Here is a 23,092-nt window from a genome sequence, read left to right as displayed (position 1 = left end):
GGACGCGCGTGCGTAATCAAGGACGCGCGTGCGTAACCGTGCGTAATCGTGCGTAATCAAGGACGCGTGTGCGTAACCGTGCGCAACTGAGGACGCGCGTGCGTAACCGTGCACTGGCGCCCCCCAAGCTTTGCGCCCTTGTCACTTGCCTGTGGTGCCTTCCCCTAGTTCTGGCCCTGGTACGAGGCCCAAGTGGAATGAAATACTGGTGACACACACCATCCTGCCTCCAGTGTGAAGTCCTCTGCAAATACTTGCTAAGCATTACTATACTATTGCACCACCATGAAATACATACTAATGAACTAATGAGCATTAGGGCGCGTTTCTGACTGCAAATGCAGTGGGAAATTGCTCTTTTCTCCCCACAGTCAGTTGCACATAAAACGGCTTTCATTAAAGTTACTTGCATCAAAATGTGCTCTTCCCACTTGTGTATAGTTGTGTTTGCTACTGCTCAGCCCTTCCTGCCTTCTGTAAATCCTGCTTTCCGGCCATTGACTACACTGCAGTTGTGGCTAAAGAAAAGCGCATGCCCATCACTCACATGTCGAACACTAGAAATGGTGCCAGATAGATTCTGAAAACATCCAGGGCAACTACATCGACTGTATGTGCAATTTAATTACTTTCGGCAAAACGGTTCGGCACAGCAAGTGCAATTGCATCAGATTCAATGCCCCATTGCGCCCAAAATGACGTGAAATAAACATGGCAGTTGCATTCCTCCCAACTGCCCGTTTTGAGCTGGACAGTCCCGCTTTTGACAGCTCAACCGGATTTGTACTGATATGTCCTCATCAACATTTTTTTTAAAAAAAATTCATTAGTATACATTGAAAAAAAACCCACCAAGACAAATTAAACTTTAAAAAGTCTTTAAGAAATAGCTTACTGAAACTCTGATTGCGCTGCTCTTTAGAAAAGGTAATCTGGTGATCCATCGTGCGGCACTCGATTTCTCCTACCTGCTTTCCTTATAGGAGATAGCCAGGGAGGAGAAATCAAGCAAACCAGAAATCGAGTTAATTCTAAATAAAGGCTTTGCGATTTTAAAGTTTAATTTGTCTTGGTGGTTTTTTTCAATGTATACTAACGAATTCTATTGTCGGATCGTGTCGCAGAGTTGATGTGACGTGACACGACTGTCGGATGCAGACGCTGCACGCTGAAGTGTCAAGTGTCATTTTTTACCTTCTGAAGCAGCTCAGGGAAGGGGGGGGGGTAGCCAAACCTGTAAACTGTTCTAAATTGATACATTTAGTTGATACATTTCTTATCTTTGTCCCTGGGTTTCATTACAGGCAGCTGTTAGAATTGATACAATAGCTACTAATACTCCAGAGATGCTGCTGAGAAATGTATCAACTAATGTTGCAAACTTTAAACTTAGATTTTGGAAAAACGGTAAAAATTAAATAATTGAAAGCAATTGAAAAAAGTCTCTTTTTCGGGTGAAAAATTTGAAAACCACTAAATTGAAAAAAGTGTTTGGAATGTGAACAACCCCTTTAATGCAGGTAATTATCATTTGATAAACAATTATCTGGTGTGTGTGTAATGAAGGCTGAGTGATTAGTAAACTGGGTTTACTACTACTGCTGTTGCTGCTACTATTACTGCTCCTTGGCAAACTTAGTGACTTATATTACATATTGGGGTAGGTAGGATTATTGACATTTACTTACAGAAAAATTCCTTTACCTTCAAATGGGAAAATGATGCCACACCTTTAATGATTATTCTTTATTTTTATAGCACCATTATATTCTGCAATACTTGGCAGAGATTATACATCATTGGCACCAGTTCCTGCCCCAGTGGAGTTTACAGTTAGGGTTGCCAACTTTTCCCTTGGGGGCGGGTCAGTGATGTATTGGGGAGGGGCTATGACGCAGTGATTGGCCAATCGACGTGTCAGTCATGGGGCAGGAAGTTTTGACTTGGGCAGCCCTCCAAAATACCGGGCTGTCCGGGTCAAAACTGGACAGGTGGCAAAACTATTTAAAGTCCCTATTACATTCACCCTTATTATAGTCAGTTTTATCAGGAGCCAATTATATATATATATATATATATATATATATATATTATATATATATATATATATATATATATATATATATATATATATATATATATATATATATATTATATATAACTGCTTTTACTGATTCTTTGACATTACAAATAATATTAGATCATTGTTGCTCTCAATATATTCTCTTAAGAACGACATGTAAAAGAGATGAGAACCTCCCTCTATGGCTTAACTCAGATGTAAAGAAGATAATAGAGACAGACACTTCTTTAAGGACATATATAAATACTACAAATGTTGTAAAGCAGCATTCAGGAAGGCACCAATAAAAACAATTGCATCCTAAGCAAAGACTAATCCCAAAAAGTATATGAATAGATGCAGGTTGAGAGTTCTTTTTCTTTTCCTAAATATAAACAATTATGGAGTCAGAGTTTGGAACCAGTTCTGTAAAGGTGCTCATGACTCAGCTCAGACAAGTTGTAGACACAAGATATGTGTCACATACACATAGGCCTAAATCCCCCACAGAATGATCACCAGAGGTGAACAGGTCACAAGGACCACTTCTCTGCTATTTGCAGTATAGACTAGAAGGGAGGAGACTGGTAATGAGGCAGATGGAATGCTTGTACACAATAAGTTTAATAAAGCCAAAATGCAAAAACAGAACAGTTGTAGGCAGAGGCAAGCAAAACAAAAGGAAGCAGGCCTACTGGCAGCAAAAGGGGAAAAAAGGTCTAAAGTTCAGAGACATGCAAGGAATAAGGATCACTGAGCTCTGGCAAACAAATTTAGGTTCCGGATTTAAGATTCAGGTAACAAAAACAAGGGAAGCCAAACCAGGTAGCAGGTAGGAGACCTTTCTTTATATAGGAATTGGAGAGAAAGTACTGTTGTTAGGGGGATTATATTTTGTGATGATTATCTATGTATGATTATCCATGTATAATACACAAAAGCCATGAATATCTTGTAAATTATATCCTTATAAACGGTGAGTTCTGATGTCATCAGTTATAAACGGTGAGTTCTGATGTCATTTCTGTCACATGACTCACTGAAATTTGTGTATTATAATAAATAAAGTACCCACTTTTGCAAAATATGAGGATATTAGAAGTCACCTCGGAGTTCCATGACCTGTATAAAAACACTCGGCCTTCGGCCTCGTGTTTTTATATGGTCATGAAACTCCTCGGTAACTTATAATATCCTTATATTTTACAAGAGGCGGTACTTTATTCACTATATAATGTTTGCAGAAAGTGTTTGAATATGTATATATGGACTTGCTAGGAGAAAACATAATACACAAATATGGTACACTATTTAAATAACTAGCACTGTTCACTGATTGGTGGTTTTAAATATTTCTATGGTGTGATGACTTCCGGGTGTATTCTTACAGCAGTTCAAGGAGAACCAAAGTGAAATTACAATAAACTTATGTTTTCTATATCTGTGAGTGTTTCTGGTGTTGTATAGAATTTACTTGGCCCTTGTGGTCCAGCGGGGAGGCGGGGACGCCTGCCACGCTGCTCGTAGGGATGCCCGCAGTCTTGAAATCTGGTGCAATTCGATGCAAAGCCATCACGCTTTGGTGCGAAATTTGAAAATTTAAAGGGGCATTGGACAGTTACTCATTGCCCAACGTAGGTCTATTTCTAGTAGTTCCTGGGTGCGTTTCTAGTGGGAATCTTCTGTGTTTGACTCTACCTGTCCCTGTTCCTGCCTTGTCTGCTGCCAGTCCTGACCCTAGCCTGTACTTTGACCATTCTCTCGGATCCTGTCTTGAACCCTGTACTTTGGTATTCTGACTTGGCCTGTGACCCAGACTATGCTTTGTTGAACGATTCGAACGATTTCAGCGATCGATCAAAGGATTTTCCTTCGACCTCTAAAGACTTAGAAAACTGCTCTAGAAGGTCCCCATAGGCTAACATAGCACTTCGGCAGGTTTAATTTGGCAAAATATTGAAGTGGAAGTTTTTTTAAAGAGACAGTACTTCGCTTATCGAATGGTCTAATATTCGAACGATTTTTACTTCGAATCTAAGTCGAAGTAAATTCAAAGTCGTAGTATCTTATTCAATGGTCGAAGTATCTAAAAAAATACTTCGAATTTTGAATTTTTTACTTCGAAAATTCCCTCAAATTCACTTTGACATTTGATAAATCTGCCCCTATGACGTGGCGGCATCAGAGGGCTCCTCTCGAAGCAAAAGGCGTTTGTTAAAGGCAGAACAGTGAGCCGTGACCAGGACCTTGGGGTTTGCTCTGGTTTTGGGATACCTAGTCACAGGTGTTTGCATTTATATATGTGTATGTACTGTATGTACTGTATGTACTCACCTTGCCTCATGGCAGAAACGGCCCTGGGGCTGGGGGCAGAGCGATCCTTCCATAGGCTGGAGTTCTGTTATCAGTTGTAATTAGCCTATGGAACGATCGCACTGCCCCCAGCCCAGTGTGACTGAAACAATTTAGGAAGATCCAAAATGAAGTGCCGCATGTGCCATCCCGCTGTTGATTTTTCATTATAGCCAGAGGAAAGGTAGGGGAAGGCAGTTCGGGGAGATTGTCACCCCGAAGAAGAGGTGATTTGTCGCCGGGCGACTAATCTCCCCGAATCTGCCCATGTGCCCTTACCCTAAGGCTACAAACGTATTGTTACTGTTATTTTTTTTTTATTATTCATCTTTCTATTCAGGCCTCTCCTGTTCATATTCCAGTTCTTATTGAAATCAATGTATAGTTGCTAAGGTAGCAAGCAGATTTCTGAAACTGCAAAAGGGAGAGCTGCTGCTGAATAAAAACCTAAATAACTCAAAAAACCCTAATAATAAAACATGAAAACCAATTGCTTATTTTCTCAGAATACAACTCTACACTATACTCAAAATTAATTTAAAGGTGAACAACCCCTTTAATATAATGTAAGGAGTGCTATTTTGACACTCTTTGCAGTTGGTCTTTATTTTTTTTATGTTTGATGTTATTTTTTAAATTATTTAGCTTTTTTTGTTCTGGCTGTAAGGGTCCAAGTTGCCCTAGCAACCAGACTGCAGTTTGAATAGAGATTGGAAGATGACTAGAGGAGGACTGAATAGAAATGAATAAAAAGTAACAATAACTATATAATTGTGGCCTTACAAAGCAATAGTTTTCCAGCTGTAGGAGTCAGGGACACCAATTTGAAAGCTGGAAAGAGGCAAAAAAGGAAGGCAAACAATTGAAACACTGTATCAAATAAAAAATGAAGACCAGTTAATAAGTGGCTAGTGATAACATTTTCCTGTCACAGTGTAGTATAACGCTTGCAATTCGCAATGGGCGCCGCTAAGTGTCGCTGTTGTTGCGCAGTAACTGCAAGGCCTCGGGCGCAGTCAGAGTAAATTAGCAGTTAGTGTGAGAACACCAAAAAATTTTTTGTTGTTGTTGTGGGGCGGGGGGAGGAGTAAGTAGCTTCTCATTCACAGGACTAGGTGAAAGGTGAAGCCGCTCCCCCTCCCCTTGCCTGGGATGTGGCAGCAGTGAGAGAGCCGGGGGTACAGTATACGCTGAACTGACTGGAAAGATGCAGGGCGCTCTCGACTACGCTAATGCCTTGTCCCCCAAGTCCCTCATAAGGTGAGATGTGCCGTTAGGCTAATGGGCTTCCGTAGGGATGGGGCAGGGGCACAGAGTGGATGTCTGTCTGTTTGAGAGGTGTATAAGCTACAGGGCCACTTGTTGGATTGTTTATATATTGATGTATCAGTAGTCTTCAGCCCTGTTGGTCTCTTACAATGTAGAAGCGTTTGGGAATAGTAAATTATATACTCACCCTTCCCCAGGCTATTTATTATTAAATAAATATAGGTATATACAGAGAGCAGTAGAAGTGGGCACATTGCCCTATATCAGTACATAGTGTAGTTACCATTGTATGGATTGCTGTGGGTGAACTGCCCAGTACATTTCTGTATCAAACTCACAAACTCAGGGGCCTGGGGTAACATCCCATCTCCTTCCCTGTGAGTGACATTACTCAGATTACTATCAGATAACTATCAGATGGGTGTCTTGGGGTGCCATGATGTCATTAGGGTCTCATGGTGACATCACTAATGCTGTTGCACAATTTCCTACTGTAACTAATCCCTGACTCAGCTGCTGTGAATACTGTCTGTACTGAGCTGCTCTAGGCGAAACACGTAGTGTAAAAGGGACTGTACAGTGTGTATTTGCTCTGCTGTGTGAATTAAATCCATTTCACCATCACAGAAATCATCAGAAAAATGTTACACTACACTTTCACAACAACTAATTATGGGACTGTTACATTCTGAGCTGTAATTGCACCCAAAGTATCAGTTAATAGTTACCTCTGAGGAACAAATATTTATGTGTATGTGTTATCCTATATGTAATGCATTATACTATACTATAAATAACTTGATACAGCTATTTGTGGGAGTTTCTCTGCATATGCATATGGCTGGGCGTGCTGATACACATGTGCTGGTTTCTGTTGGCATAATAATCATTTTATTTCATTCTCTTTGTTTCTGTTGTGATCCCAGGTACTGTTTTGCCTGTAGGCCGAATGTAATGTTTTCTCTTGGTCCCTCATTCCCCACAGCCATGGTCAAAACGCCCATAAAGATTATTTGCATGTGCTAATGGACTTGTCCCTCCCGTGAGCTGCCACAGGGTCACTTATCATGAATATGAGACTGAAGTGGGGGTGGGGAAGTGCAAACTAAAGTTGTCCTCCAGTACAGATTCTACAGCAAAAGACCTTGTAAAAAAAAACCTCAGATTTTTTAAAAAATAAATTAAATTTTTTTGAGATTTAGTATGCCCTCAAAGCTGGAAATAGCTTGAATCTGAAAATAGAGGTCCCTTCAACCATTTGAAGATACTTCATGATGTTCAAGTTTTTTTTGTGTGCTGGAAAACTCAATAAATTCAAGAGATTTGAGTTTTTGTTGCCAAAAACTCAATAAAATATAGTTTTTGAGTTTTTCACCCGATTGCACTTATTCGAGTCTTTTACATTCAAGTTTTTTCAAAAATAAGAAAAAATTCCAGTTGTGAGTTTATTTTGAGGTATAAAAAAACATCACAAACCTTTGATAAGTAACCCTCTAGTGTGTTATAGAATGCCCTATTCCTAGTAACTTTGCAATTGAGCTTCATCATATATATATATATATATATATATATATATATATATATATATATATATATATATATATATATATATATATATATATATATATATATATATATTTCGAGTTATTTGCCTTCCTTTTGTAAATCTTTCCTCCTTTCAAATGAGGGAAAAAGAAATGAAAAGGCAGCCAAAAAAACTATTGGTCTGTGAGCTTACAATTTTATTAAAGGTATCGGACCAGAATGCTCGCGACGTGGAGTTTTCCGGATAACAGATATTTCTGTAATTTGGATCTTAAATCTACCAGAAAATCATGTAAACATTAAATAAACCGAGTAGGCTGGTTTGCTTCCAATAAGGATTAATTATATCTTGGTTCAAGTACAAGGTACTGTTTTATTATTTCAGAGAAAAAGGAAATCATTTAAAAAAATATATATATTTTGATAAAATATTTTGCGTAATTTGGAGTATAATGAATAAATGTTTCTGGATAACGGATCCCATACCTGTATTACTTTTTATTCCTTATCTTTTTATTCTGGCCTCTTGTATTCATGTTTCTCATCCACACCACTGCCTGGTTGCTAAGGTAAACAAGACCCTAAGAACCAGAGAGCTGCTAAAGTTTCAAACTGAAGAGCCATTGAACAAAAAGCTAAATAACTGGAAAACCATAAAACATGAAACCAATGGCATATTGTCTCAGAATATCAATGTCTACATCATTCTAAAGGTTAATTTAAAGGGTAACAACCCTTTTAACAGTGTTCCTTTTGAAATAGGGTCTGGAATATCTATCACTAAAAAAATTCGGATTTACAGCTCTGTATTTCTCTTTTGCTTCCTCCGTACTCCTAGGAACACTGGTTTCCATTGACTCTACTTTATAGGCTCCTAAACTGTGGGGCTCAGCAGTGACTGGGAGGCTGCTTGTTGGACCCTATCTGAATACTGATGTAATGATAGCAGGGTGATGTATTTATATAACTGTAACCTTGTTATAAGGGAGCAGTACCACTGCAGGGGAGAAGCAAAGCATCATAGTATTCAGGGGGACTAGTGCTTTATCATAAGCTATAATTAGTTTTAAGATACACATGCAGTTTACACAGAACCCAAGTGTTTGTTTTTTCCAGTGGTATCTGGAAACTATAGGGATATCTTATTACACTCTTCTTCTTTCTTCTTCTTCCTTCTTCTTCTTCTATATTTATAAAGCACCAAGATATTCAGCGTCGGCGTATACAGTGAACATACAGATTACAGAACTACAACCTATAACGAATACAAGAAGTTAAGAAGGCCCTGATCAAAAGAGCTTACATTCTAAAAAGCTTACATTCTAAAATGATGTCAAGCAGTAAAGCAGAGTTGCCCTATCAATGCCCATGTTCAGACTTAAATGTTACAAATGTAAGACATAAGTTTGTTTCTCTCTGACTCAGGATGTTTTGGGCCTGTAAACACACACAAGAGAGGCAGTTTAGGCTAAATTGCCCATATTTGACTCCTCAGTATATGCTCCTCATTATGAACTCACAGGTTCATTCTTCTCTTCCAGTATAACGCATCAGACTGGGCAGGGATCTCATTTCTACTGTCTCTTACCACATGGCATTTATTATCTGAATATTAATGGGTATGGGATCCATTATCCGGCAACCCATTATCCAGAAAGATTCTAATTACGTGAAGGCCAACTTTGATAGACTACATTTTAATGAAATAATTCACATTTTTATTATTTCCCTTTTCTCTGTAATAATAAAACAGTACCTTGCACTTGACCCCAACTAAGATATCCGTATTGGAGGCAAAACTATTGGTTTTATTTAATGTTTACATGATTTTTAAGTAGACTTAAGTTATAATGATCCACATTAGAAAAGACCCCTTATCCAGAAAACCCCAGGTCCTGATCATTCTGGATAAGAGGTCCCATACCTGTAATTACTTATTTTATTTATCATAATGCTTGTGCTTTCTGTGCTTTTGTACATGGTACAAGTATGGGATCTGCTATCCAGAAAGCTCCGAATTATGGGATGACCATCTCCCATACACTCCATTTTATTTAAATAATCCAAATTTTTAAAAGATTTCCTTTTTCTCTGTAATAATAAAGCAGTAGCTTGTACTTGATCCAAACTAGATACAATGAATCCTTATTTGAAGGAAAACCATCCTAATGGGTTTATTTTATGTTTAAATGTTTTTATAGTAGGTATGAAGATCCAAATTATGGAAAGGTCCTCTATCTGGGAAAACCCCAGGTCCCAAGCATTCTGGATAACAGGTCCCAAATATTCTCGATAACAGCTCCCATACCTGTATAGAGCTGTGTGTCCATGTAGTGTCCATTATACATACACACACATATATGTGTTCTTTTCTTAAAATCCATTTTTACTACCACTATACCGCTATATAGTCTCCTTCATTAACCAACCGTATGACGTATTCTCTTTAGTGAGACTCGGTGCTTGCCAGGGCACTGACTGTTACAAGAAGGCACTTAGTTACCCCCAGCACTTGATGCACAGCAGCTTCTTAAAGGAACAGTAACACCAAAAAATAAAAGTAATAATAAATAATAATAATAATAAATAAGAGTGATTTAAAGTAAAAAATAAAATATCATGTACTTTTAGCCTGCATTGGTAAAAGTTATGTGTTTGATTTGAAACTCTACTATAGTTTAAATAAGATGCTGTGCAGCTAAGGGGGCAGCCATTTAAGTTGAAAAGGAGAGAAGGCACATGTTACTTGGCAGACAAGAAGTGTAATAGAATACAATGGTATTCTACAGAGTGCTTCTGTCATCGGCTATGTAACCTGTGTTTTGAATGATTGCCCCCATGACTACACAGCAGCTTGTTTATATAAACTGTAGTACAGGTATGGGACCTGTTATTCTGAATGCATGGAACCTGGGGTTTTCTGGATAACAGGTCTTTCCGCAATTTGGATCTTCATACCTTAAATCTACTAGAAAATGATGTAAACATTGAATAAAGCCAACAGAGTTCTTTTTCTTCTAGTAAGGATTAATTATATCTTAGTTTGGATCAGGACCAATGTACTGTTATTATTACAGAGTAAAAGAAAATCATTTTTAAAAATGTGGATTATTTTGATAAAATGGAGTCTACGGGAGATGGCGTTTCTGTAATTCAAAGAATTCATTCTGGACAATGTGTTTCAGAACAACTAATCTCATACCTGTAGTCTTTTTTAAGCAAACACATCAATTGTACCTGTATAGGGAAACAGCACATTCTATTATAATTACTTTAAATCACTCTCGTTTTTGGTGTTACTGTGGGAAACAAGTGGGCAATAGCCCGACTTTAAACATGGCTAAAAGGTGCAGAAGTTGGAATTTCAAGATCCTGTACTGCAAAAAAGATTGTGAAAAAGGAGTGCAGGGAATTGCATCATATGAAACCGTAAAATCATTTGGCAGATCTGAAATGTGGATTTCTTAGCTGCACTGTTTCTACGTAGCAGGAATCCCAGCTTGTTGCCTAGGGAAGCCTTCATGACTTCTAGAATAGTGATGTTCTATAAGGCAAATGGGCAGCTGTAGGGGTGTGGTGCTCGTGAGAAGATTATGCATCAGGCACCTAGAAATTTGGGCACTATTTTAAGAACCAACAGATGGTAAATTCTTTTTAAGTAACAGGGCTGTTAATGTAATTATGGAGACTGATGGTATAATAAAGAAGAGCAGAAACTGCAACTCAGAAGAAGAATAGTGGGACATGGAATTACAAAATTAGAAGGTTGAGTGTAGAAACAGGTGTTGAATTTTTAAACTTCTTATTTAAGGAACAGCTAATCTCTAAACGTTTTTCCTTGTCGAAAAGAAGGTCAATTGGGAGAGAGAGAGACTAACCTGATTTTGTGTTTGAATTCAGCAGCCAGTGAGTGTATGTCTTTTCCCTTGAAGCCTCTTCTTCCATCATGGCCAATAAATTAATATATTTAGTGCTACTATAGTGTCCACCATGTGCCATCAGCATGGGATCCGTTATCCAGAAAGCTCAGAATTACGGGAAGGCCATCTCCCAACGACTCAATTTTAATCAACATTCTGGATAACGGGTCCCATGCCAAACACATCCATATCTGTGCACAGTACCTATGTGGATCAGTGCTGCCTGCAGACTTTCCCATGTATGCTTTACGTGTTGCACAGCTGTCATATGTTTCTTTCTAGTGTCTCTAATTGCCCCTGCCTGGCAAGTTGGCACATTAAAGGAGAAAGAAAGCTACCAAGGCAGATTATTGCCAATAGATTAGCCACAACAGACAGTACAAGCCATTTTTATTCTTTAGAATGCTTTTCCATACCTGAGTAAACAGCTCTAGACACTGTCTCTGTTTGTTTAGGATAGCAGCTGCCGTATTAGCTTGGTGTGACATCAATTCCTGCCTGATTCTCTCCCTGCTTGTTCATACACTCTGCCTAGGGGATACACTCTGCCTAGGGGATACACACTGACACCCAGACTGAGGCAGTGATTCAGGGTGCAAACACACCAGAGAGCGGAAAGGTAGTTTCTCGGCCTGCACTTATACTGCCCATGTTGCAGTAGCAGAACTCTTTAAATTGTTTCCCAAATCAGTCCAGTTGGTAAATTTGAGTTGATTATCTTTATAATGTATGGTTAATGGTAATGTATAGTTTACAAACTGGAGGCATAAGAGAAAGTAAAAGGATCTGTCTTCGTTTGTTTTGCTTATTTCTTTTGCTGTTCATTAGTAAAGACCATCAGGCTTCTGTGTTGTGCTCCAGGAGAGCTCAGGGATTTCAGACTTTCAGAATACTAGAAAGACTGAAATATCTCATTGATGGAATGATCGTAACTAAATCATGCGCATTGTTGTTTTAAAAGGGTTGTTCACCTGTGAGTTAACTTTTAGTAGGGTGTAAAGAGTGATATTCTGAGACAATTTGCAATTAGATTTGATTTTTTATTATTTGTGTTTTTTGAGTTATTTAGCTTTTTTATTCAGCAGCTCTGCTGTTTGCAATTTCAGGATTCTAGTTGCTAGGGTCCAAATTACCCTAGCAACCATGCATTGAATAAGTGATTGGAATATGAATAGGAGGGGCCTGAATAGACAGATGAGTAATAAAAAGTAGCAATAACAAAATTATTTGTAACCTTTTCCGTGACTCAGAAGAAGCTAAATAGAGTCAGAAGGCAAATAATTGAAAAACTATAAAAAATAAATAATGAAGACCAAGTGAAAAATTGCTTATAATTGGCCATTCTTTAACATTCTAAAAGTGGACTTAAAGCTGAACCGCCCTTTAAACCATTTGTTTTGATGATATTCTGCTTTCTTCCCATAATCAGTTTAGAAGACATACATTCTTCTAATGAAAGATGAGGTTATAAATCAGTGTGTACACTGAACTTTCTTCTCATTCATTTGTTATTTAGCTATAAATCAACATTTTGTACACTTTCCAGTGTATGTGTATGTACACAATAAATATTGGTTATCTAAATCATCCTAAGAAATATTGAAAATAACTGTTATGTGTGGCTTGGTATTCAAAAAAGACAAATTTAACTAAAGGGCGAAGTGACTAACGCGGGCGAAAATTCGCTAGCGAAGGAGATAAACTCTAGCGGTACTTCGCTCCCTAACGCCTGGTGAATTTGTGCTCTGGCAAATGGACATAACTACACAAATAGTAGGAGTTGCTAAAAAAATTTTTCTAAGTCCCAAAAAATGCTAGCGTCTTTTCCTTTTTCAGGGCGATAGGCTGAAAAAGAGCGTAATTTTCTTTTTGGGGTAACCAGCTTCCCCGGTTCTAACATATGGAACATAAACTATACACTGGGCTCATGTGTAAGGTAATATAACAACTCTATTTTATTTTATTAAGGTTTCCCAGGCTTGTGTAGTGTAATGTATTTGCTGCAACATATACGTTCAACTTTAACTTCCCGCCATATGCAAATTAGCCAACGCTATTGCAACTTCGCTTTGCTTGCGCAATAACGATAGCTCAACTGCGTTCGGTGCCCTGGGCGCAACTTCGTATTTTAGTGAATTAACATTGTTCTGGCGATTCTATGCCTGGTGTTGCGATGTGAGCAAAGCCGTCGCTTGCGAATTTTCTGAGGTTAGTGAATTTGCACCTTTGTCTCCTCAATGAGATAAATTCAAAACAGTTTGGTGGTTAGTCTAGTCTTTTGTCTGGGGCCTTTTGTCCCTATTGAGTATTAGGAATTTCCTCTGTACAAATGCCAAATAGATGTTTAAAGGGAGAGAAAAAACTGAAGCTTGGGGAAAAGTTCACAAGTCATTAATATTCTGCATGTACTATACATCAGTACTATTATTATTCAGCTTTCTGCCTTTGATCTTTTGCTTGGAAGATGTTGACATCTTGTCATATTCAAATGATGCGATTTCCTTAAAAGGATGATGGGATTTACATTAAACCAAGACTGACTGGGAATCAGATTAAAGTAAAGTGGTTTATTTTAGGCTAAGGGCACACTAGGCGATAGCGCCGCAATTTGACTCGCGGCGACTTTTCGCCGTGACTTTTAATCCGCAATCGCTGGGGAAACTTTGGCGCTGGCGTCTATGGGGAATCGCGACAAATCGCCAGCGTAAAAACACACGCGGCGATCTTTTTTCTATTGTCGCTCGAAATCGCCTAGCGAGGCGATTTCGAGCGACAATAGAAAAAAGATCTCCGCGTGTGTTTTTACGATCGCGATTCCCCATAGACGCCAGCGCAAAAGTTTCCCCAGCGATTGCGGATTAAAAGTCGCGGCGAAAAGTCGCCGCGAGTCAAATCGCGGCGCTATCGCCTAGTGTGCCCTTAGCCTAAGAGTGCCTGACTCTTTAGGCTAATTGCACCCAGGGTGTTCTGTGCAAATAGTACAGTGGTAATCAAAACATTCTCTCTTGCAGCACCTTTTTCACATATTGCTAAATGGGAAATGCTGTGTGTGCACACTATTTCTGGAGAACAATCTGAAAACAACTCAACTGAAAAAGTGATTAGAATGTGAACAACCCCTTTAGGCCAGAGACACGGGGAGATTAGTCGCCCGGCGACAAATCTCCTCTTCTTCGGGGGCGACTAATCTCCCCGAACTGCCTTTCCACCGGGAAGTTGCCTGTGAGTTTGGGGAGATTATTCGCCCAGAAGAAGAGGAGATTTGTCGCCGGGCGACTAATCTCCCCGTGTCTCTGGCCTAAAGGGGTTGTTCACATTCTAATCACTTTTTCAGTTGAGTTGTTTTCAGATTGTTCTCCAGAAATAGATTTTTTTTCCATTGCTTTTCATTTTTGATGACTGTTTTTCCAAAAATCTATGTTCCTGTCTCTGGTGTTTCAGTCTGACAGCTCAGTAATTCAAGTGCAGACTCTGAACTGTTACAATTTTGCAACATTTAGTTGATACATTTCTCTGCAGCATCTCTGGAGTATTAGCAACTATTGTATCAAATCTAACAGCTGCCTGTTATGCTTAGCAGGGACAAAAATAAAAAAATTATCAACTAAATGTATCTGAAACCAAATGAACTGAAAAAAAGTGAACAACCCCTTTAAATGCATATTGTAAGAAAAAATATCATACCTTACTAGTGATGGGTGCTGGATTACTGTGACTGTCCCTGAGAAGTCTGCAATGATGACCCCTCCCAGGTGCCATTGTCCCTAATGCTCTACCTTTCCCCATCTGATTGGCTGTTCTTGTTGGTGACCTTGCAACATTATCACTACTATATAAAATCAAGATTTTATTAATGCACATATATTTTCCTTGGTTCCATAATATTTCTCTTCATTCATCTGCAGATCTGTTACTAACGTAGGGACATCACTGACACGAAGAGTGTTATTTCCGCCCCTTCCAGAGCCTCCACAGCGACCCTTCCGAGTCTCCAACTATGATCGCAGCAGCAAGAAGGGGATTATGGCAGGCACTTTAAAGGAGCTTATTGAGAAGGTACATTAGTTTTCTTATGTCATAGGGACATTCCTGTATGACTCACTTCAACTGTCTCTACAGCTTTCATATTTTTTGTATCACCCCTATTTACAGTGAACAACTACAAAGGTAGAATATTAATTATGATAGATGATTAGATTTTTAGTTTATAGGCAAACATTTGATTTCTGTGAGTTGCTAGACCTGGAACAAACCTTGAGATAATTATTTATTATCCTTTTTATAGAACTGACTCCTTAAACCAGGGATCCCCACCCTTTTTCACCATTGAGCCACATTCAAATGTAAGAAGGTTTGGGGAGCAACATAAGCATGAAAATAGTTCCTGAGGATGCCAATGAAGGGCTGTGATTGGCTATTTGGTAGCCCCTATGTGGACTGGCAGCCTACAGAAAACTCTAATTGGCAATACAACTGTTTTTATGCAACCAAAAGTTTCCTCCATCCTTGGAATTCAAAAATAAGCACCTGCTTTGAAGCCACTGGGAGCAACATCCGAGGGGTTGGGGAGCAACATGTTGCTCACAAGCTACTGGTTGGGTATCTCTGCCTTAAAGGAACAGTAACACCAAAAAATGAGTGTTTTAATGGAATGACACTTTTGGAATGTACTTTTGCCCGGCACTGGTAAAACTGGTGTGTTTTGCTTTAGAAACACTATTATAAGCTGCTGTGTAGCCATGGGGCATCCATGCAAACACATGATACATAATAGATAACAGATAAGTTCTTAAGAATCCCACTGTATATAGGTTGTTTGCCATGGATACTGTACCAGTGCAGCTCTGGCGTTATATGTTAGACGTTATTCTTGGCATCTCTCTCCAGCCATCTGTGTAATAACATGATTTTTTTCTACAGGCCAGTGAACCTCTCTTTATACACTCTGACCTGGCAACTCTTGTGCTGGAGGAGGATGGCACAGTAGTGGACACAGAGGAATTCTTTCAGTCATTGGAGGATAACACGCCGTTTTTGCTGCTAGAGGCAAAACAGAAGTGGACACAAGTAAGTAAGCACTGCTGATACAATACATTTCTGTTCTGCTGTGGATATTATAACCCAACTTTGTGTTACAGTAAATGCATGACTGTTCTAATAGTACATATCTCCTTCTATGTAAACCTCCAAGTGAATGAGATCTGCCTTAACTCAATGGAGTTCATGTGAGGAAATCCTGAAAACCCACACTGTGGGGATCCAGGGGTGTATTAGGATTAAGAAATGTCTGCTCTGTCATACATATGGGATGGTGTAATCCTTTTATCCACATAATCCAAGGGGGCACAAAATTTAACCTTGAGGGTCGGAAGTAGAAAAGGTTTAAGTATAACCTTACATTACAGAGACCAAAGACCATTACCTGCATCAGTGTTATGATCGATGACCACAAGAACAGAAGGGGCCCACTAATGTAAAGGCATGCCAGCAATTGGTAATAGCAACAACAAAGGTGATAAACTGCAAGAAAATGTAATAAGTACAATATATCCCAGTATCAGTTGCTTTGTCAATAGTTATACCAACAAGAATCATATGAAGCCACTTTCTGCACATTTATCACTTTGCTTAGGAATTAAAGGAGAGCTATTAGATTGGCCATCAAAGAGTTATATTACCATATAAACCCATTCAAAGCATCACTAAAGACAGCATCCTGAGAGGTCAGTGCAAAGGGGAAATTACAGAGGTGAGTTAAAAAGCAAAATAATCATAGCAGTTGGGGCCCACCAGCTAAGGTATCGGTTCAGGGAGGGCATGACAAGTTTAGTTAATCTTTAATATTTCAAATGCAGAAGTAAATTTAGTTAAAATCATATAAAATAGCAATTATAATTAGAAAATTAGCAACAGTGCAATCTGGAATAAAATTAATAATATATAGCAAACAAATTAATAAAAACATTGATAATCCAATGCTTACAAGGTATTATGTTCTGGGGGTCATTTTCTAATTATTAAAAGTATGGTTTGTTACCATCTATTGTCTATAATACAAGTGAGATTTCATACCACAGTGGACACACACAGGGTCGGTTTTCTCTTCAGGGCACTTAGAGGTCTTTTAAAGAGATGAGTCTTGTTGAAAGGGTCAGTGTCACTACTGAATTTGGAATAAAAAGCCAAACAAGAAAAATAAAACCAAACACTAGGTGGCACAATCACTTCTGTAATGTCCAGTAAATACCTCATGGTTGTGCTAGAAAGAAAAAAGCTGCAGGGTTTTGTCAATATATATAAGGATTTGTTTTTTGCTGTGCTTAAAGTATCTAAAGCTACCAAAATGTATGTATTGCTTAAACTCTTGTATTGTTATATTATGCCTGGGACGCCCATAGAAAGCTAAGTAAAATGTGGGGCACAGATTTTTCCACAGGCTGGTGAAGGAGAGTACTTGGAAAGACATTTGAAAGCAATGTTGTAATTTCTGTTTTCTAGGAAAGAAACGCTAAACGTGTAGCCCAGCAAGAGAAGAAGACTGGAATAGCAAACCTGATGTTTGATTTGTACAAACTGAACCCAAAGGATTTTGGTGGCTGTCTTAACATTAAAGCAACTTTTTATGAGATCTATTCCGTATCCTGGGACATTCAGTTTCTTGGCGCTAAAAAGATGTTGAGGTGAGTAGAATCAAGGGGAGGGAAGTCCATCTTCACCCACAGATGCACCCACAGATGAAGCTATGTCATCAGTATGTGAAACGGATATGTGTCTCTTGATTTGAGAAGAACAAAATCCCTTGTGTTTGAATGTGAAGCAGAGTCAGTAAATATGACGAGGGTCCATTAGTTATCCCTAGGGTGTGCACAAGTAACTGATGGGAATTTTGGCTTTGAATATAAGTCAGCTACTTGGGATCAGAGAAACCCAACTTACTGGGGGGGAGTCAGCTCATGCTAACTACAGGAGCACCTGTTTTTTGTGTTGACATACAAACAAGACGATTTTTGGCATTTTGCCTGCTGTGTATTTAGTTCTACGCTTGGATTCTGGGGTTTGTGGTCTCTCTGCTTTCCATGTTTTTGGTGCACAGATACTGTGGAAAGTTCCAGAATTCATGATGTCAACATGGAACAATGTAAGGGAGGGGTTCAGAGACTCTGCCAGCCTAAGGTGTGGTGAAAAATCATCCATGCAAGTCAGAAGCAGATTATTATGGTTTCTTCTCAATTATTAGGATCATGTATGTCTGTGTTAAAAAAATGTAGAACATACAAGGAGGTTGATCTCATCTAGCACCCTAGAATACAGAGAGCCATCTTATGCCTCTTCCACCATCAGAGGAAGTTAAGAAACTCTGTGGTAACATGGGCAAAGTTTTCCCCCACCCTGAACATATTCCTGCCTTTAATTCTTTCCCTAGATACCCTATAACTGTGTCTGTAGAAGGTATCACTACTTTATACACTGTGTTATATGTATCTGTAGGATGTATCACCAATTGATATATTGACTAGTGGCAGCTAGCTGGGGTGTGGATTGTATTTATTCACAGGGTCACCATGCTTATTGGTTAGTCCAGGCTGGTGTGCGCAGCATGGGAATTTATCCTCTACAGACATCTGGATATTTTGGGAGAAGGAAAAAGAGTTTTTCTTTAATTCATGCAAAGCAACTGCCATTGTCAGTATGAGTCTGGACCAGAGAGTTACAAGTATCCATAACCGTGTATTTAATGGTACCGTAATAGTAAAAAGTACTTTCTCTGCCATATGTAATAAAGTAAAGTTGCATTGAATCCACTATTTTGGATTCGGCCAAACCCCTGAATCCTTTGCAAAAAATTCGGCCGAATACCAAACCGAATACAAATCCTAATTTGCATATGCAAATTAGGGGTGGGAATGGGAAAATGTTTTTACTTCCTTGTTTTGTGACAAAGTCACGTGATTTCCCTTCCCATTGCTAATTTACATATGCAAATTAGGATTTGCATATCTGAATCCTGATGAAAAAGGCCGAATCCTGGCCGAATTCTGAATTCGGTGCATCCCTAAATAAAAGGCACATCGTTTGCAGAGGAGCAGTAACCCATAGCAACTATAAGACCAGTAAATGCTTCCTGCTGATTGGTTGCTATAGGTTACTGCTCCTGGCCAAACATTTGTGCCTTTTATTACACAACCCAGATTAATTTTTCTCTTGTTAATTTAACCCATGTCCCATCGTATTTCCTTCATCAAACCAGATCCAAATTTAGATCTAGTTATAAAGCCAGTGATTTAATCTTTCAAATAAAAGCCTTTATATTATAAAGCAGCTGGTCTTCCAGGGTACAACTGGGCAAAGAGCAGCTGCTCCTTTAAGTCCCTGCTGACACCTGCCAGCATATCATCATTACAGTCCTAGCAGGATTTACTGACACAGACATTTAGTCTCATATTGTCCTGTACACTAATGATTTGAGCTTATTGGCATTCTAAATCCTGGTTTTGTTTTTTTTTTATATTGCATGTTGGGGTTCTACATATTTCTGAGAAGTCAAATATTGGGGAATAAGATTTTGTGTTACTTCACTGAGAATCTGTGGCAGTGTGAAGTTTTTATGGCTCTCTCTCTCTCTCTCTCGCCATCATTATGCTGTGAAAGGCTTTATTGTCAGAATAATATGTACCCAAGCATTCACTGTGTGGTTGAGTAAGACTAAACCTAATGCAATAATATCTGTCTTCATTTCTGGTGTCCTGTAGTCAAAAACCTCCTTATTTTGTATTTTAGGCAATTAATACGTGGCCTTTCCTATCTGGCCCAGGTTACCGGCCATTTGCTTCTGCACGGCGGCTCTTTTGTAATGCAGTGGACCGAGAGCTCCGATGAAGAGAATCCAACTCCAAGGTCACATCGCTTCTAGCACCACAGCAGAACCTTCTTGTACGTGGCTCCATTTCACCAGGATGAATCACACTTGTGACAAATTCCGGCCAATGGAAGTGATCTATTCCATGTTTTCCATATGAACCGATGCATCAGTCGATGTTTACCAAATGTACTCATTTTCACGTTTTGTATCTCTGTATAAATATAACTTTTTAATTTTGATTTTTGAGCTAATCTTTGTATATTGTAGTGCCTGATCTAAACAGGTAAAACTAATTTATAAAAACCCTCTTGTCTAAGCAAGTCATTGGCTCGATCTAACTGTGACAAGAGAGAGTCTTTATTCAGGGACCTAAAGGAACTCAAAGTATTATTTGCTTTGCAAAAACTTGTAAAGAAGAAGTTGTTTACTGAAAGGATGTACACCTCCATAACTTATTGTGTCAGCTGTTTACAGAACTCAACGGTACAAAGAAGAGCCTTCTCTATTTAGTTTTTAAAAGGGAATGTATTGACTAGATGGTGTGCTGCTAGAAACCTTTAGTTGCTGCTACGTGGCATAATATATTTATTCAACAAAATTGTCTGTACAATGGAATTTTAGAGATGTTTTTCTTTTAAATAAAAAGCTCCACTCCAAAAGTGCATACAAAAACTATATATATATATATATATATATATATATATATATATATATATATATATATATATATATATATATATATATATATATATATATATATATATATATATATATATATATGTCTGTTCCATCACTTGGAGTGTATGATCATTGCTAATTTGCCTCTACTACCATGGGAAAATCTTTTTCCATTATCACAGACTTCATATCTCATGTGGCTGTTGGTTTCTGCCATCCCAGGATCTGTCTGATGTATTGACCTCTTCTCATCCAATAGAACATGCTACTTGATCATCTCATATTGTGCTTTATTGCAAAGCTAACTTTTAACTTTCTCTTTTTTAAGTCCTTGTTTACATTTTAATGGCAATATATATATATGTGTGCCTATTTTGTTAGGTATAAGATGTAAAGGTTTATGAAAATGCATGATTTGATATGGGAACATTTCCAATAAACCCACAATTTTCCTATTGGGTGGCTTTGTCGGACAATTTAGTTTTTTTTATGTTTACACACATTTACAGTGAAGTATAAAATTAACAATGCCAAACTTTGTATGAATAAAAAGAAAAAAAGCCAAGAGATTCAAATATTTTGGCTTAGATTGACTGAATTTTAAGGGCAGTAACACACAGGGCTATTTTGGGACTTTGGATATTTTGTAGACTGGGAGATGGGAGTCAAATTGCCAGAATTAGTGCCCCCATTGCCTGAATGGTCACCTGAAAGGCTTAGCGCAAGGGCTTGTCCAGAAATTTCATCCTCTGCGCCGTCAACCCCTCTAGTTATAAATGCCATGGACACCTGAATATCCCAAATCACCACCTGTGTGCCGTTGCTTCGAAATCATGTACCGTAACCCCCGCAAAGTGGTTTAGACATTACAGTTCCTTCTTCTGACAAGCCTGTTAGAAACTATTCTGTCTATCCGCTTTCTCTTTTTGTCTCTCTAATTTGGTATTGGCCAACTCAGTGGCTCTGGGTGCAGACACAAGTGGGGCCGAATAGAAGTGGAGAGGCTGTTTCTCGGCCTGAGCTTAGACAAAGGCCAACAAAAACAGCATTATCACTAGCCATAAATCGGTGGTTCCAGAACTGTGAGTCTTTGTCTTATCTTGAAGGTCAGTTAGAGCAAGATTTGCAGTGACCACATCTTTGATGTTTAAGATATTCTTGGAACTATGGATAAATCGCTGATTCAGTAATGTGTTCATATAAAGTAGGTGCAGCCCTGTTATAAGCTATGTGGGCCCTGGCCTATGGGCCTATTTATCATTCATTCTGTGTAAAAAATGAAGTGAAGCATTACTGGTGATGTTGCTCAATCAATCAAACAATTCGATTTCACCTTTAAACAAAAGCAAATATTTGATTGGCTGCTATGAGCAACATCACCGGTAATGCTTCACTCCACTTTTTACACAACAAGATAAATAGACCCTATTTTGGCCTCAAAGAGTGACTTGACCTGAATTAATTTAAGAACCACTGAAATTCTAAGTGAACATTATCTGAAAATTTGCTGTTTGCTCACAACTCCCTAAAGTAGTACATCAGACCTTGCCAGTATGGAAAGGCTTTCAGTGTTTTTCTACAGAGCAAGGGATTCTGCTGCCTCAACCCCCTCCCATCACATCACAATTCAGTAATAAGTTATTAAGAAAAAATGTGAACTTGTCTGCCTGCTGCCACGAACAGTGTTATTACAATGCAGTCCTACTGTTCCAAAGGGTTTGCCCTAAATAACAGATTTATGCTTATGCCTCTCTATACCATGGTGCATTATGACATAAAACATACTGGGGATTTGTTTATGAAATCGAGTTCCCATAGCTGCATATTCTGTTACGGAGATTCCTGTGCCATAATATGTCTAGCTGTGAAATCCACAAATGACCTCCTACTCAACTGCAAGTGCACCGTCATTCAAACCATCAGGAGAGGAAAAATTATATTGGATGCTATGCACTAAATTAGGGATGGATCCAAAACAGAATCCAAACCCTAATTGGAATTCAAATTTGAGAAAAATTATTTTAAAAATGGGAACAAAGAACTTGACTCATTCAGTTGTCCAGAACTTTAAATCATGTGACATTAAGGATACCGATTTGATCTGGCCAAGGCTAGAATTCGTCAGAATTGTAGACCAAATCCTAGATTCATATATTAAAAACATAAGTGCACATTTATTTGTGGCTTGACATTTGTGTATTTTGTAGGCAGGGTTGGATTTCAAGATGCTGCGCCACTAGACTTCCCAGCACTCGCAAGCCTGCCCCCCCCATGCTTGCACCCCGCTCATGCAGCATGATGCCCACCAATTTTTGCTGCCCTAGGACCGGGCCTTTGTGACCTGCCCACAAATCCAGCCTGTTTGTAAGTTAACACGATAATTGCAGAACCCTTTTATATATGAAA

General features: G+C 38.6%; 1 protein-coding gene across 1 annotated transcript; it reads left to right on the top strand.

Annotated features, from left to right (window-relative positions):
* The first annotated feature begins 5,603 nt into the window (after positions 1–5,603).
* cidea.L (cell death inducing DFFA like effector a L homeolog) lies at positions 5,604–21,144 on the top strand. Its single transcript, NM_001094989.1, is given in 6 exon segments — positions 5,604–5,674; positions 15,054–15,204; positions 16,069–16,215; positions 17,647–17,828; positions 19,927–20,715; positions 20,777–21,144. Coding segments are annotated over 5 exon segments (666 nt in total). The 5' UTR covers positions 5,604–5,621; the 3' UTR covers positions 20,060–20,715; positions 20,777–21,144.
* The last annotated feature ends 1,948 nt before the right edge of the window (positions 21,145–23,092 follow it).

Source organism: Xenopus laevis, chromosome 6L (assembly GCF_017654675.1).
Source record: "Xenopus laevis strain J_2021 chromosome 6L, Xenopus_laevis_v10.1, whole genome shotgun sequence".
NCBI classification, from domain to species: Eukaryota; Metazoa; Chordata; class Amphibia; order Anura; family Pipidae; genus Xenopus; species Xenopus laevis.
This window is presented reverse-complemented; position numbering and strand designations above follow the sequence as displayed.